Raw genomic sequence first — 15,601 nt, forward strand, 5'->3', positions numbered from 1 at the left:
AATCGCTCAATTCTAAGGAGCAGAGCGAAGTAATTACAAAATACAAACCTCGTTGTTGGTAAAAATGTAAACCTAATTCCCTTAGAAGTGTATAGGTAAATCTTATTCTTAGAGGCCAGTCGTGGCGCAAAGACGCAGAGGCAAAGTTTCCCTAGCACTAGGTTCCCTCTGCCTATCCTGCTGTGTGCGGGATACGGCGTGAAGTTGACTTTGATTTTTTTTTAAGTAAATCTTAAATCCGTAAATGTTTAAATTATGACTTAAGACATAAGGGGCTCTATCTATTAGACAGTTAATATATTAATGCTTCATGACTGTTAGCATAGATGGCGTTGATAGACATTTGTGATATTTTAAATATCTTTATTGTGAATGTAGCATAATCATTTTTATAATTTTATACATGTTAACTAAATACACATTTTAAACTGCAAATTTTAATTAAATGTGTAAACAATGTACATGTTGACAGTAATTTTAAAGAAAGTTTTTTTTGGTATATGACAACTACAATGTAACGCAATATGTCAATGTGTTAAATAATTTCCACGTTTTAAATTCACTTATACTTAGTTAGTTAAAATGATTTAAAATTAACAAATTTTTTTAGTCATATCTTTGTAAATGCTTATAATGAATCCGCTTGACGAGGTTAGGTAGTTTTAGTACCAAATGATGATAATAGATGGCTCAAACAATATGTCACAATGTCTAAAAAAATATTTTATAATTTTTATAATGTCAAGCGTACCGTGACATAAAAAAATATTGTAAAAAGGTTTTTAATTTGTTTAATCTGGACGTGAAAAAAAAATTATAGCTTCGCGCTGAAAGAACGCAGTGTTAAGATCCCATTCCCCACTTTCTGCCATCTGCCATCATTGCATGTTGAGTAGCGAAACTTAACGCCGCGCTTTACCTTGTTACCAGAGCGAGGAAATAAAAATGTTAAATAATTTATTCTATAGAGTAGGAATTCAACTTACAACTGTCGTCTTTGTCGTCTCAAGTCTCAGTTTTAGATAATAGAAAATAAAACAAAAACGAAAATTTACTAACACTTATAATAATTAAAAATATGTACACTATTTACTATTACATACTATATTTACATGAACAGTCAATACTTAGAACAAAAATAAACAAACACCACAAATTTTCCGTAGGCATATTAAAAACTCCAAACCGCTTAACGACTAAGTACTACAAGTTTTTAGGAATATTCTTGTACTCGTTACTAGTTTTAGTAATAAGTATTTACGTTTTGAGGTATTTTTAAATTATTATACTTGTATGAGATAAAACGAGAATGCTGTCTTTCAGATGCTTAAAATTTCGAAATTTTAAAAAGAGCTACTTGAAACCTTATTTTGTTTTTAATTTCTAAAATAGGGGTAGGAAGAGGAGTGAGGTATTTAATTATTGAAATATTGAAACTTCTCTATTGATTCATATCTAATAATATAAGATGAGGCTTTGTCAAAACTAACGACTAGAAACATTTGAGCTATATATATATATATATTATAGTTATTTGACATTGCTAAATTTGTGCTAATTATATTTATGGCTGTTTTAAATATCTCAAATCGTCATCATCTTTCAATGTCGCACTGCAGCTTCATTTTTTTAAAGTGAAGTCTTTCAGTCTTAGTACATTTTAAAGATCTACGTTTTCTCCTTGGTTGTTTTGGTAACCACATGTCTTTTATTAAATCACTAGCTTTCTCAGCAATCATGATTACTGGTGCGTTAATATTCCCGTTGGTGACAGCAGGCATGATACTAGCGTCTACTACACGAAGACCTTCTATACCGTAAACTCGCAACTGAGAGTCCACCACCGCCATAGGATCGCTCGATGGTCCCATTTTTGCTGTGCATGAAAGATGATAAATAGTCATGGTGTACTGTCTTATAAAACAATCCCAGTACTCGTCGGTATAGAGAGGTAAATGTTTGCAATTTGGTACTGGTTTACTATTAAATTTAGCCCCTAATCGTTTCATAGCATTCGTTTCAGCGGTGGCAATCGCTGCCTTCACGCCTTCTCTCAAAACGCCAACGTCGTCGGGATGTGTTAGATAGTTGTGAATCATGATTGGATAATCTAAAGGATTTTTTGATCTTAACTTGATGAATCCACGGCTTTTTGGACGCAGCATCATAGGGAATATGCCGTAAACATCTTTGTTCGTTAAATGACCAAACACTTCTTCGTAAAACTCGTCGGTAATACTATGGGCTCTTTTCACTTGTGTGCCCCCATCTGAAGGGATTGACGCTGACGTCATCATAAATTCTATATCTGGCCAATCTTCAGTTGCATTTGCATATTTCGTGTTAATAAATGAAACTACTTCTAGTCCAATACTTGAAGTCAATGGCCCATCCTCTGTCACGGCGTAACGTAAAGCTGAGTTAATATTAACAAGTCTATTTAAAACTAAACTTATAGGATAGTCAACTTCAAAAACTATACCCCCAACAGCGATATGGTCTTGTAAATTTCGTCCCACTCCAGGGGAATCATAGACAACATCGATTCCTACTTCCTCTAAATGTTTGGCTGGACCGATTCCAGAAAGCATAAGCAGTTGAGGTGATCCTATTGCGCCGGCTGACAATATGACTTCACGCTTAGCATAGATTACTTGTTTTATACCATCTTTGAAAAATTCTACGCCGTAAGCTCTTTTATTCTCTCTGTCAATCAATATCTTGGTGACATGAGAAAATAAAGAAACATGAAGATTTTGACGTAACCTCACAGGTCGTAAGAAAGCTTTCGCTGCAGAGCATCTTGTTCCTCTTCTCATAGTGAACTGATACCAAGCGAAACCAGTTTGTTGTGCCCCATTTACATCTATTATGTCATATCCCATTTCTTCACCAGCTTGAAGAAATGCTGCTCCGATTGGTGTATTGTAAGGAGCATCTTGAACTGTTAAGTAGCCTCCTGAAAATTTTAATGATCAATATTAAATCCAGGGTATCGTGGCACAGGGGCACAAACATACGACTATAAACCCCGCTCTACTACGAGGCAAAGCGCGGCTTTGAGTTCCGCAACTCAACAGTGCCTCAAGAATTCGGTGGAAAATGGGAAATTGAAGTGTCTTAACAGAGAACGAAGTGTCTTAATACTAGGTTCACTCTGCCTAACCTGCTATGTGCGAGATACAGCGTGAAGCTACAAAACGAAAGAAAAAGGGACTAGCAATTTCTCGCATATATGTATGAGTAGATACTAAACTCATAATGGTTGATAAAACACTATAAATCTTGCTTACTAGATAAATAATAAAATTTATATTAAATTAATTAATTATATGTAAATTCAATTATAGTCTTGCCTACTGAGTGATGTTTTTTATCCTTAGCTAAGTAAGGATTTCGCTGGTCTTGAGATTTTTTAAAGTATGGTAGGACATCTTTGTACCCCCATCCAGGGTTGCCCAAGGATTCCCAATGGTCAAAGTCACGTTTATTTCCACGGATGTATAGCATTGTATTCAAAACCGAGGATCCTCCGAGGACTTTGCCTTTAGTCCAGCTGCATCGTTTATCTATCATAGCTTGACAGGCAGAATCTTGAGATTCAGTACTGAAATTAAAAATATTGAATTTATTAATTTACGTAATTTCTCAGTTGGAACGAGCTACGCAAATTATTTCTGGAGTTCAAGTTTTATCAGTATTTATATTTTGATTATAGATGGTCATCTGTCTGTAGAATGGAAAGTAAGGGCATGTTGCGAGTTTTCCTTTCTATTCTACCAAGTAAAATATAAAATAAAATTAAATATGAAAAAAATATTGTAGCAAATTATATACTTTTATTCACTTTAACGTTTCTTGGCAGTCATAATAAAAAAAATGTAATCTTACCGGTACTTCCAATCAAGTTTGCTCTTATGGAGATATAGAGATAGCAATGGAACATCACTTATATCTGTTTCATGTCCGCCTGCTTCCAATAATAAAACTTTCCATCCCTCTATCTCAGAGAGTCTATTTGCTAATACTGCTCCGGCTGAACCACCACCAATTATCACAAAATCGTATTCTTCTCTAAGATATTTTTGGTTAAACGGTCGATTTTCTGGATCCATTAAATCGTAATTGAAATATGCCATAGCTGCCAACATTGCAGGAATAAAAGTAAGTTTGCTGATGCCGCCTATTGTCAGAGCCGCCTTCGCGGCAGCTGAAACCGTCGTTAATATACCCATGATGTTTCAGTGCATAATTCTGGAAAGAATAGCTCTGTTTATTATCAATGTTAAAATTAATTAGAACTAGAAATTACTGATTTTCATAAATTTATTTCTATCCTAAATGGAAATCCAAGTGTATAAAATGCAAAAAGATATTGTAATTAAATGGTTGTGCATGTATTTTTTAAAAATCACTCTATTGATATAAAATTTTGTATACTAGATGAAAATGGTGTAGATAGAAATATATGTAACACTAGCGGCCCGCCCGCGGCTTCGCCTGTGTGAACTACGTTATTATTAATTTCTGTCTCCATGAGTACCTACGTCCTATAAGTGACGTCCATGCAAAATTTGAGACTCCCTTAGAAGTCGAATATTGCAAATTTCCGTCTTAGCGAGCACCTACGTCCTATAAATAACTCCTATGCAAAATTTGAGATTCCTAGCACATGTAGTTTCTGACATTTCGTGATGAGTGAGTGACCTTTCGATTTTATATATATAGATATAGGTATGTATTAAGCAAGTCTTTACGTATGTCTGTATATATGTATTCTAACTTACTATAGAATAATTTACGGGGTACCAATTTTAGCTTCTGCAATCGCCTCTCACATTAATTAAATCCCGTCGAGGTTACAAAGACTTCTAATCAAATAGTAATAAAAGACATAATAGCATGTTACAAATTATTTTATACTAGTGGGTCCGTGCGAGGCTACGCCCGCTTGAAATAGAAATATTAATAAAGAAATTAAAAACTAAAGATTGAGTCAATTCAGTACAACAGTTGTATAAAATAACTGCCACGGCAATTAGCAAATTTGTCGAACTAAATACTTTAAATTGCCATAACTTTTTTATTTATGAACCGATTATAATTAAATAAACCCTATATGTTTTCGGAAGCTTGCCAAAATCCAATAGTGAAAACCGCATCTAAATCGATTAAGTCGATTCTGAGATAAGCGATAACAAACGCACAGACAAACGGACAAACAGACAAAAAAATTTAAAATCATTGTTTTGGGTTCTGTTCGGTTAATAAAGGTTCCCAATATTTTTTTTTTAAATATCTTCCAAGTACTTTTACGATTTTTTTATAAATATAGAATAGATTTATATTACAATGTGTAAACATATTGTACGATATAAAAGCGAAAACTTGACAGCATAAGTCTCTAACATCTCAACGATTTAACCCAGATATATAAACAGTTCTGATAGAGATCGTGAAATACATTATTTATCATTGCATCGGAAGTACCTACGTAATCATTACATAAGTACATACAGTCATTATTCTCCCAGTCCTTTCACACGTACCGACGTTAATATATATTATACTGCATATATATGTATATGTATATACATATTTAATAATATACGATTTTCTAAGATTGACAATAAAATATTTAAATATATATAGGTATATGTATTCTTAATGGTAATTGCTCGTTTGGTAAGATAGTAATGAAATAGATTTGAATTTATTTGTTGTGGTTGTTTGACTTTTAATTCTGCAATAATTGTATTAATTTCTAGCGATCCGACACCCGAATATTTGATATTAATTTCTGTTCAGTTCTATACAGAACACCAAAGGACAGGGCAACAAAGTAAACCTATAAGGTTCTGTTATTTTCCTTTTGATATACGGAACCCTAAAAATGAGTCGTTTAGCGTCCAATATATGGTCATATTACTTGCGCATAATATGATACAGCATGAAATTGAAGCTCAGAAATTTAATCGTATTCTTGGCCTTGACACGCAACGATCCCGCGATATGTTACAACTTATAATTAGAATTGAAATTTCACACGGTAAATGCATTCTTATTTTGCAATATTTAAAAAAAAAGAATATTGTTATTCATATTAAATTATAGTATGCGCGGAGGCACAAAGTGTACCTGTAAATAGGACAGGTAGTGGGTTCGATTCCCGCTCGAGGAATGAAATGTTTGATATTTTCTTCATTTCTTTGCTCTGGTGTCGAGGCAAAGCACAAGGTTAAGTTCGGCAGCAATGCTTCTAGAATTCAGCGGAAAATTGGAAACGGAGCGCCTTAAATAATGATTAGGTATTTTAAATAATCATTATAAATTGAGTAAAAAAATATTTTACTTTCTTTTAGAACTGGGGACTAAAATTAGTATAGGAGTTTTTTCTCGTTTCTCTGCATTCTGCACGTAGAGTTAATAAAGGGAACCTAGAGTTAAGACACTCCGTTCCCGTTTAGCTATATAACTGTATTTTAGAGATACAATACCCCAAATACCCCTGTGCCCTATTTATTTCAACCAGGCTCGGGAAGAGAAATCACGCGAAATTAATCGAACCTATTATCATCACATGCTAGTCAGACACTTCCCGATTGCGTCAGGGTGGCGTTTATTTTATAATTTTTATACAGTCCGCTCATGCATTAACTTTCTATTTAATTCCTTTGGTATTTAGGTACTCGAAGTTTTTATGCAACAACATAGTTTAAGTAAAATTCCTATGAGATTATTAAAGCTGTTTAAAACTTATGTCATAATATTGACACTATAATATTTTTTACGTTATTTTTAATATATCTGATAAAGAATAGAATTTGTGAGTTTTATCAGCACCAGTATACTTTTAGGGTTCCGTACCTCAAATAGTAAAAATGGAAGTGGTCGTGGAGGTGGGTAATGGAGTGTCCTCTGTCTACTCCGCTCATGCGGGATACAGTGTGAAATTGAAAAAAAAATACATATAGACACGATTTTTTTTCGAGGGCTCTAGGTAATATTCCGATAATTTAACACGGTAATATTACTTAAAAATTTAAAAATCTTTTATTATTAATATTCGACAACAAGTTATTATTGCTTGTTTTAAATCGGAAGGTTAAATCATTCTCATAAACGTATGCTGAAAATGAATCAGTTTAATTATATCCAATATATGAAAGCGTGGCCTCACTTTGTATCCTCGAGTTTCTTTCCGTACTCAATGCTGGGTTTAAAATTTTAAAAAAATAATAAAATTCTATGTCATTTGATAAACAGGTCTATAAAAACAACAAGGTCTAAATGTCTTATTTTTTTTAGACACTTAAACCTTTAACTTTTTAGACATTTTTAGACCTTTATAGACCTTTACGTTTCGGAATTAGCAAAGTTAGTTGTCATTTTTTTATTGCCACAGCTCTCATTAGTAATATTCATAATATCGAACTTGGCTTCCATTTGCAGAATATATTTTTAATAGGTTTTCATATTAGCTAAAATAATCGTTGATGTTAGCAAGTCTTTATAATGACACCGTCTAAAATAGACTTACTAAGGTATATGTTAGTTTTAGGTCTTATTTATATACTAAGTTTTTTTTTTAATTTTACAACTTATTCTATCTCTTTGTTATTATATATCTACTATTACTTGTCTCTCTTTACATAATAAGTACTTCGGAAATGACTTAACGCCTATATTGAAACTGGAACGAAATTATAAACACCTTTTTTTTACAGTTCAAGCCGTGTTAGAATTTCTTTAACGTCACCGCAGTCAGTTATTCAATATCTGAATGAAAGTAATTCCGTTTAATATAAATGATATTACTTACGCTAAAACAGTTGTAATTTTTCAAAGGTTTCCAGATTTTCTGTAGAACTTGGCCATTTTTAGGGCAATTTTGTCAGAGAGAGGGAGAGAGAGAGAAAGAAATAAGATTTTCCATAAAATACAACCTGTTACATCTTTAGTTTACTTACGTTATAAGATTATTAATGTTATTATAAATATTTTATTACAGGTAATATAAATTATTTCTTCGATTAGGGATCGAACCCATAACCAGTAGCGTTTACAATCGCACACTTGAGCCCCTGCGTTGCACCTAGTCTTACTACTACAAAATTCGTAAAAAGAAACTGTGAAAGTAACTCAAGGTCAACCAAGTAGAAGTTCACATTCATTATGAAACCACTTTATATGAATGTATACGAGTATGTCAAAATAACATTCGCGTAAATATCATATATTTTTAACACCAGCAATGGCGGTCGGTGCTGTAGTGAATTTTAACCGACTGTGACGACAAATATAGTAGTAATGTTGGATATGTATTTTGTTTTAATTTTTGTGAAATTATTTTCTAGAATATATTGTGTAGAAAAATATTGTAATTATATTTTAGGAGATGTAACATTTTAGTATTTATTAAATGAGGTTAGCTTCACGCTGCGTCCAGCACACACTAAGGTAGGCAGAGGGAACCTAGTGTTAAGACATTGCGTCACTTTCGGCCGAATTTTTCGAGCTATTCCGTGTTGAGTGGCAGAACTTAACTTCGGGCTTTTGCTTTGGTGCCAAAGCGAAGAAATGAAAATATTAATAAATAATAATTGATTCCCCCAAGTGAACATCGAACCCACAATCGACACGTTATAGTCACACCTTTGTGGCCCTGGGTCACGAAGGCCTCAATAATTGAGGTGCTTAAAAGTATATACCTTTAGTTTATATCTTTAGGATAAGATGCATATTTTTTTTGACAACTCCAATAATTTAATATTTTTGCCCAAAGAACAAGATAAAACTTGTTATTTAAAAACAGTTGTTATTATTGGATATATTTGTTTAACAGTTCCGTGTCAACGAAAAACTCCTTACATAATTTTAGTTTCATTCAATCATTATTTTGTTTTTTATTTTTCTCGTGGTTCGTTTGTGTTCCAATAGTATTTTCTATGGCCTAGTTGGCTAATTGAGCCTTACCAGTAATAGTATAAAATCATATCTTGCATATTGTTTTGGATAGTCAATAGCAAAAAGTTTTTAGCTTCACGCTGTCAGCCAGCATGTCAGACAGCATGGTTGGCAGAGGCTCTAGCTTTCAAATAAAAAAAAAATTATGAAAATCGGTTCACCCAGTCAAAAGTACAGAGGACCTCCTTTACAGAATACGGTTAAAAATATTTTTAAAAAAATTCGTCGAATGGGGATCGAATCCACAACCAGTCACACACTGATGCTCCTGCGCCACGATTGGCCTCGAATTGAAAAAGAAATGTCACATGTATCCATCAAATGGCCAACTTATTTATACATTTTCTATGCTGTTAGTAATATATCGCTTACAAAGACGCTGCTTCATTGATGGTACAGGTAAGATGAAGATATTCTATTGAAGATTGATGTTCCTCATTTTGCAAGTTTTTGTCGAATGGAATGCTTTATGCCGATGTTTTCAAAATTAGGAACACATTTGGTTAAGACAGAATTGGAAGTTCTGTAACATGTTCTGTTTCTGTGTTTTTTTTTTCTGTTAAGACACAACGCTATCCAATTTCCGCCGAATTCTGGGCATTTCGTGTTGAATGGTGGAAATCAACGCCGCGCTTTCCCTCGATACCAGAGCGAAGTAATGAAAATAATAAATATTTCATTTACTCGAGTGAGGATCGAACCTACAACTGGTCGAGTTTACAGTCACATGCTTGTGCTCCTGCGAGATGACTGGCCTCAAACTGAATTTTTTAATATTTTAAGATAAGTTTACCAAAAATTACATAAATATGCAAAGTAGTAGAAAAAGTAATTGTTTATGAAGTATTGTTTGGAAACGTAGCGTAACCTAACCTCACCACGGTTACAAGTCAAACGTGAAAGATTATTGCTGTTGCAATCTAATAGAACTTAAACTACCTGACTACTATACTAATGTCAGCTGCTTTATTTCGCAGATAATTTAGGCTAATATGCATAGATAATTTATAAACCTCGCTCTCAAATCTAACATCGATTTGAGATGCCATTTTTATTCATAAATTACATATCTATGAATTGAAATGGCATCTCAAGTTCGATCTCAGTTTCACGGTCTCAGTCTTAATGCATTAATATATTCTGATAAAAAGCTAATGTGTGATTCATTACAGAAAACAATTAATAATTAATAATTATTGTTACAACTGTAATTTATTAGTAGATAATAATTTCGTCGTTATAATTAGTTTATGCGAGTTAACTAATATTTTTTTTCTTAGTAATAATTTTTTTGTGTTTTTTTAGTGTTCATTTTAAAAAGAATAGGTGGTTATTATTTTTAATATTAAGAAATTTTATTTCGTATTATTTTGATTATTTAAGTTTATATTTTCTTATTACTTCATTTGAAAACTGTTAATTTCATAAATATATTTTATAAATACTCGTATAGTTCAATCGGGCGAAGCCACGTGGGTCCGCTGAAATATGTCTTCACTTTTGTTTAATTTATATGTAAATTGAAATGGCGAACTTCTTTATAGTAGTTTTATTTTACCTTTACGTTGCAACCCAAATATTACAGAGTAGGTAAAGGGAACCTGGGAACCTAATGTCATGGCATTATAGGGGACACCATATTACCACGGTGCTTTTTTTTTCAAGTTTTAAATAGATTTCTATGTAAATAAATATATAAATGTTATGTAAATATGTATAAAAATTGAATATTTAGTTCTGCACGTATTCAGTTAACCAAATATTTGTAAAATAAACATAGAGCTGTCAAATTTCTTTAAGCACATATTATTATACATAAGTTGTTGAAGAATATTATTTTTTTAATACAAATAGAATGTTAATAAATTAATAATAATATTAAATAAGTATATTTGAATAATGGATTCGGTGACCAGTGGGGGAAATTAAATATTGATTTAAATTATTATTTCATTTCTTCGCACTGAGTGCCGCCTCTCAACACGCAACGCCTCCAAAATTCAGCGGAAAGTGGGGAACTGATCTCTCTGCTTATCCTGCTGTGGTGCGGGATAGAGCGTGAAACTAATTAAATTTTTTGTTTTCTAATCTCAATTCTATTTAATTTAATTTACTTTAACAGTTAATATGTCAAGTATTTGTATGTTAGTCATTTGTAAGATGTTTGGACACGGTCCTCGGTGGACCCACTATGAATACCAAAGCTTGCTCTGGCTTCACGCACGACCAGTTGTGCAACCACCGTTTTAACTATTCGAGTGGAGAAGGACGGTGTATCTTTAAACGTATATATATATATATAGAATATAAATAATTTGAAGTTTATATATTTTTTTTAGTTTATTGTATATTTAAATGCAATAGTAATAAAGAAATAGTTGGAGATATATTTTTTTATTTTTTTTAATGTTTTTTTTGGAATGTAGTTGTATTATATATTTTTAACCGACTTCTGTAAGAAAAGGAGGTTATCAATTCGACTGTATTTTTTTTTTTTTTATGTTTGTTACCTCATAACTTTTAACTGGGTGAACTGATTTTGAAAATTTTCAAGCTAATGCTACAACACCTTTACTACAATATCTAATTACTAAGCCTGTTTGTTTTACTTGGCACCGACTTCAAAATTATAAAATCTTTATATAATTATTTTTCACTTTTTAGTTCGTTGTTAGAAGTCGGTTTTTCTTTTTGTTAAAAATTAGAGGCCCTTTACTAGAAGTCTAAAATTCGTAAATTATTTATTTTAAAAAATCTTTTATTTTAGTAGATAAAGTGAACTGTAGTAGCTTTTAACTTGCCAAAAATCATATTTCAATTTTATAACTTTCTTTGATTGCCTTTGTTAATTTAATATTATAGTTTGTGAGGATATCGTGCATCAGGGGTATTAACAAGCGTGTGACTGAAAACGCGACGGTTGTGGGTTCGATTTCGACTTAATTTTTAAAATTCGAATGAAGTATTTAATATGTTAAATTCTTCTTCTTCCTCATTCTTCTAGTAACCAGCCAATGCGTTTAATTGAGTTCGGCCATTCAACGTGGGGATTGGAAGTGTTGAAATGGGAATAACACTAGGTTTCCAGTCTCCTTATACCTCCTCTACTTTTTGCGGGATAAAGCGTGTACCAAAACAAAAACTACTATTATTGTTTTTTTTTTATTGCATCTAAAATTATCGCTATTAAATTAAATTTATTAATATGTCGCTTGTGTTCTACTTAGTGTTCCTTCTTTCGAAATATTTGGCTTCGTATGGTATGTATGGGCTATAAGGACGAACGATCGCTCTTGACATACATATAAACATACATATATGCTTTGACAGGCATATGCATTGCATATGGTGCATTTTATTAGTTAATCAGGTGATTATCAGGTAGTAAACAAGTTATTTTAGTGAATTTAAATTTTAAACAACTAAATTATATGGTAATATACTCGTATATTAATATATGGAAAAGCCCGTTTATCTAGTAGAGTAGAAGTAACGTTTTTTTTTATTTAAATGATCTTCCATGGTCAGTCGTGACGCAGGGGCACAAGCGTGGCACGGTGAACGCGACAGGTTGTGGGTTCGCTTCCCATTTGAGGCAATTATTTTTTTGGTTTTGGTAACGTAGCAAAGCGCGGCGTTGAGTTTAGCCATTCAACATGCAATGCCCCTAGAATTCAGGGGAAATTGGGCAGCAGTGTCTTAATGGAACGGAGTCTCTGAACACTAAGTCCCCAGAGTCCAGGTGCGCAGAGGCCTACCCTACTATATGCAGTATACAACGTGAAGTTACCAAAGGAATTGAATAGAAAAAGTAAAAGTTTTGATTTGGTTTTGATTTTGTTTTTTTTTTTAACTTTAGTTGAAAGGAAATCAAGGCAGTTTTCATATTCATATACAACTTTGTCAAGGTTGGTTTATTGGCAACCGCACGTAATACTTGTAAATAAATACACATTTTAAAATAAATAAACGTTTTTCCATTATCATAAACTCATTTCTTTTATATATTGTATTTTTTTCGATTCACACTGTATTGTTCACATAGCAGGATAGGCAGAGGGAACCTGCGAGCCTAGTGCTATGTCTTAGCACTAGGCTCGCAGGTTCCCTCTGCCTCTGTTCTCATTGAGACACTTCCGTTCCCCATTTTTTGTCGGACTCAACGCCGCGCTTTGTCTTATTGGAAGAAGTGAGAAAAGAGTGAAGAAATGAAAATATTAAATATTTAATTTCCTCGGGTGGAAATCGAACCCACAGCCGGTCGCGATTACGTTCATAAGTTTGTGCCCCTGCGCCACGACTGGCCTCACTATTATTGTTTGGGTTTTACTAATAAATATTAATAAAAATCTGTATGTTTTAACAATGTAAAGGGCAAAACTAACAAGGTTCTGTAATAATTAAATATAAGACTTGTTCTGGATTCCAACGTAGCCAATTATATTAATACCTTGAAATGCAACTAAATATGAAAATAATAAGTTAATTGTTCAATTATTTAAATTATATAATTATTATTTATTATTAACTCACTGTATTTAACAGAACCTCATTAGCTAAAATGTAATAAGCCAAGGTGTTTTTTTTAACTTAAGCTGTATTCGGCGCATACCACCTGGCAAGATAGACCGTTCCCATTAAGACACTTCTGTTCCCTATTTTACGCCGGATCTTGGAGGCATTGCGTGTTGAGCTTTGGTAACCAAAGCGAGCAAATGAAATTATTAAATATTTAATTTCTTCGAGTGGGAATAAAACTCACAAGCTGTTAACAGTCGCACGCTTGTGACCCTGCACCAATTGTTGTAATTTATTTAGTAAGGATATGTATATATATTTTATTTTTTTTTAATAAATTATTAACAATGAATTATTATTCTGTCATAAAGTAACACAAAAATAGATAAGTTTACACAATTATTACACGATAGAGTCGTTTTAGAACTCTTTATCTTGTAGGTCACTTTAGAAAATAATTTGAAATTCGTGTTAATTTCTTTTATGTACAATGAAATATTCCATATACCTACTGCCAGCAAGGTTTTTATTCTTCCAAATAATTTAAATTGTTTTAAAAAAAAACTTAAATAAATTACTAAGTTATGAATGCAAGTATAATTATTTCAAATTAATATTATTTATTTAATTAAAATGTATACGATATATTTTGAAAACAATAAAAAAATAATTAAATATTTCTATATAGCAATTAACATTTTGCAAGTAATCATCTTTATAAATGTCAAAATTACGACACTACGATAAATATAACATTTTAGAACATTTAATATTTCGTTGTTAATGAAAAATATTGGAAATATGTAAATGAATGTTAATGGTAGTTTTGTTGCAAAACCTCGTATTTGCACTATAATCTATGAGCTTTTCATCATAACTAAATGTGCAGTTGCATATGCATATCTTTGAATGTATCTACTTAAAATAAATTGTATTTTATCTCCTATAGCAGGTTAGGTTAGTTAATTGAGAACGTAGTGCTAGAACACTCTTTTCTCCTCTTTTCATACGTCATTTGTCGAGTGACGAAACTTAGCCTGATATATTAAATTATATTACTTTAAGTAATATAATATTGTATATATGTAATACTAGAGAACCCTAACGCGGCTACGCCCGCTTGAACTATACGAATTATTAAATATATTTATGAAATTATTTCCAGTTTTCAATAGAGAGATGCGTTAAGCAAGCTCATTTTGGGTGACGTTTTCTAACAACAAACTTCGCAAATCGTTGCTTAGCAACGACGGTTGTTATGAACATGGCGGAATAAATGGCATGTCAAATTAATAAATATTTTAATATATTGTTATATATCGAAAATATTACAAATATGAGAAAAAAAAGTATCCTATGTTCATCCCGAGACCCTCAAGTATCTCTATATGAGTATTTTATCACAATTAAATCAGCGGTTTGGCCCTGATTGCGTAAAAGACAGACAGACAGACAGACAGAGTTACTTTCGAATTTATAATATAGGTATGAATAATATAATATTACTTAAGTTTAAATATTACTTTAAGCTTAATATTGTATGAAAGCTCACTTAAAACAAGCGAGCGCAAATTATTATAAAATTTATACCTTTATAAGTACAGGAAATATTAAGAATAGAAAAAAAAAAAACAATATAATATAGTTTAGAAATTCAATTACCTGAACAACAGGCAACGAATCGTCTCACTATCACTAAAAAACAACACACAACACTAGCGTCAGCCACTCGTTATACAACTGGTGTATCTGCGCGCGCGCAGCCGCGCTCGAACTTCTACACCCAGTTCGTAGTGAGAGGTCAATGTTAATGAAATACTTGTTGCTTGTAAGCGGTTTGCTAATAGCTTTTGGGGTTTTTGGGGTTTGTAGGGGGTGGAATGGGGTTGTCGTAATATGTGATAATAATTTGTGTACTAATATGATTTTTTGTATTTTTGTTATCGTCAATTATATGTTTTTTTTGTAAGGAACCCACCTGCTGGGACGATAGAGAGGGTGTCGTATTCAACATGTGACAGTATCTATGTAATAATATAAAAATTATGCTTTATTTCCTTTCTTTTTATATTAAACTAGCGGACGCGCGCAGCTTCGCTTGCGTATTTAAGGGTGA

General features: G+C 32.3%; 2 protein-coding genes across 3 annotated transcripts in view; one reads left to right on the top strand and one right to left on the bottom strand.

The window, feature by feature from the left end:
* Flo2 (flotillin-2) overlaps positions 1–15,601 on the top strand; it is a 220,877-nt gene that overhangs the window by 134,474 nt on the left and 70,802 nt on the right. The gene's annotated exons all lie outside the window — the stretch shown is intronic.
* LOC146540429 (glucose dehydrogenase [FAD, quinone]) lies at positions 1,046–15,273 on the bottom strand. The gene is made up of 4 exons (XM_085204377.1): positions 15,148–15,273; positions 3,892–4,254; positions 3,357–3,607; positions 1,046–2,959 (listed from the first exon to the last, which is right to left on the bottom strand). Exons 2-4 carry the CDS (start codon positions 4,233–4,235, stop codon positions 1,596–1,598), a joined length of 1,959 nt encoding a protein of 652 aa, XP_085060503.1. The 5' UTR covers positions 4,236–4,254; positions 15,148–15,273; the 3' UTR covers positions 1,046–1,595.

This window comes from Heliconius melpomene, chromosome 2, assembly GCF_056956725.1.
Source record: "Heliconius melpomene rosina isolate 202511_hmr_F chromosome 2, ASM5695672v1, whole genome shotgun sequence".
In the NCBI taxonomy this organism is placed as follows: Eukaryota; Metazoa; Arthropoda; class Insecta; order Lepidoptera; family Nymphalidae; genus Heliconius; species Heliconius melpomene.

Coding starts and splice junctions, on each gene's coding strand:
- LOC146540429 (XM_085204377.1), bottom strand. CDS start 4,235: ATGGGTATATTAACGACGGTTTCAGCTGCCGCGAAGGCGGCTCTGACA. Junction 3,608..3,891: donor AAACTTGATTGGAAGTACCG/GTAAGATTACAT, acceptor TTTTAATTTCAG/TACTGAATCTCAAGATTCTG. Junction 2,960..3,356: donor TAAAAAACATCACTCAGTAG/GCAAGACTATAA, acceptor TAAAATTTTCAG/GAGGCTACTTAACAGTTCAA.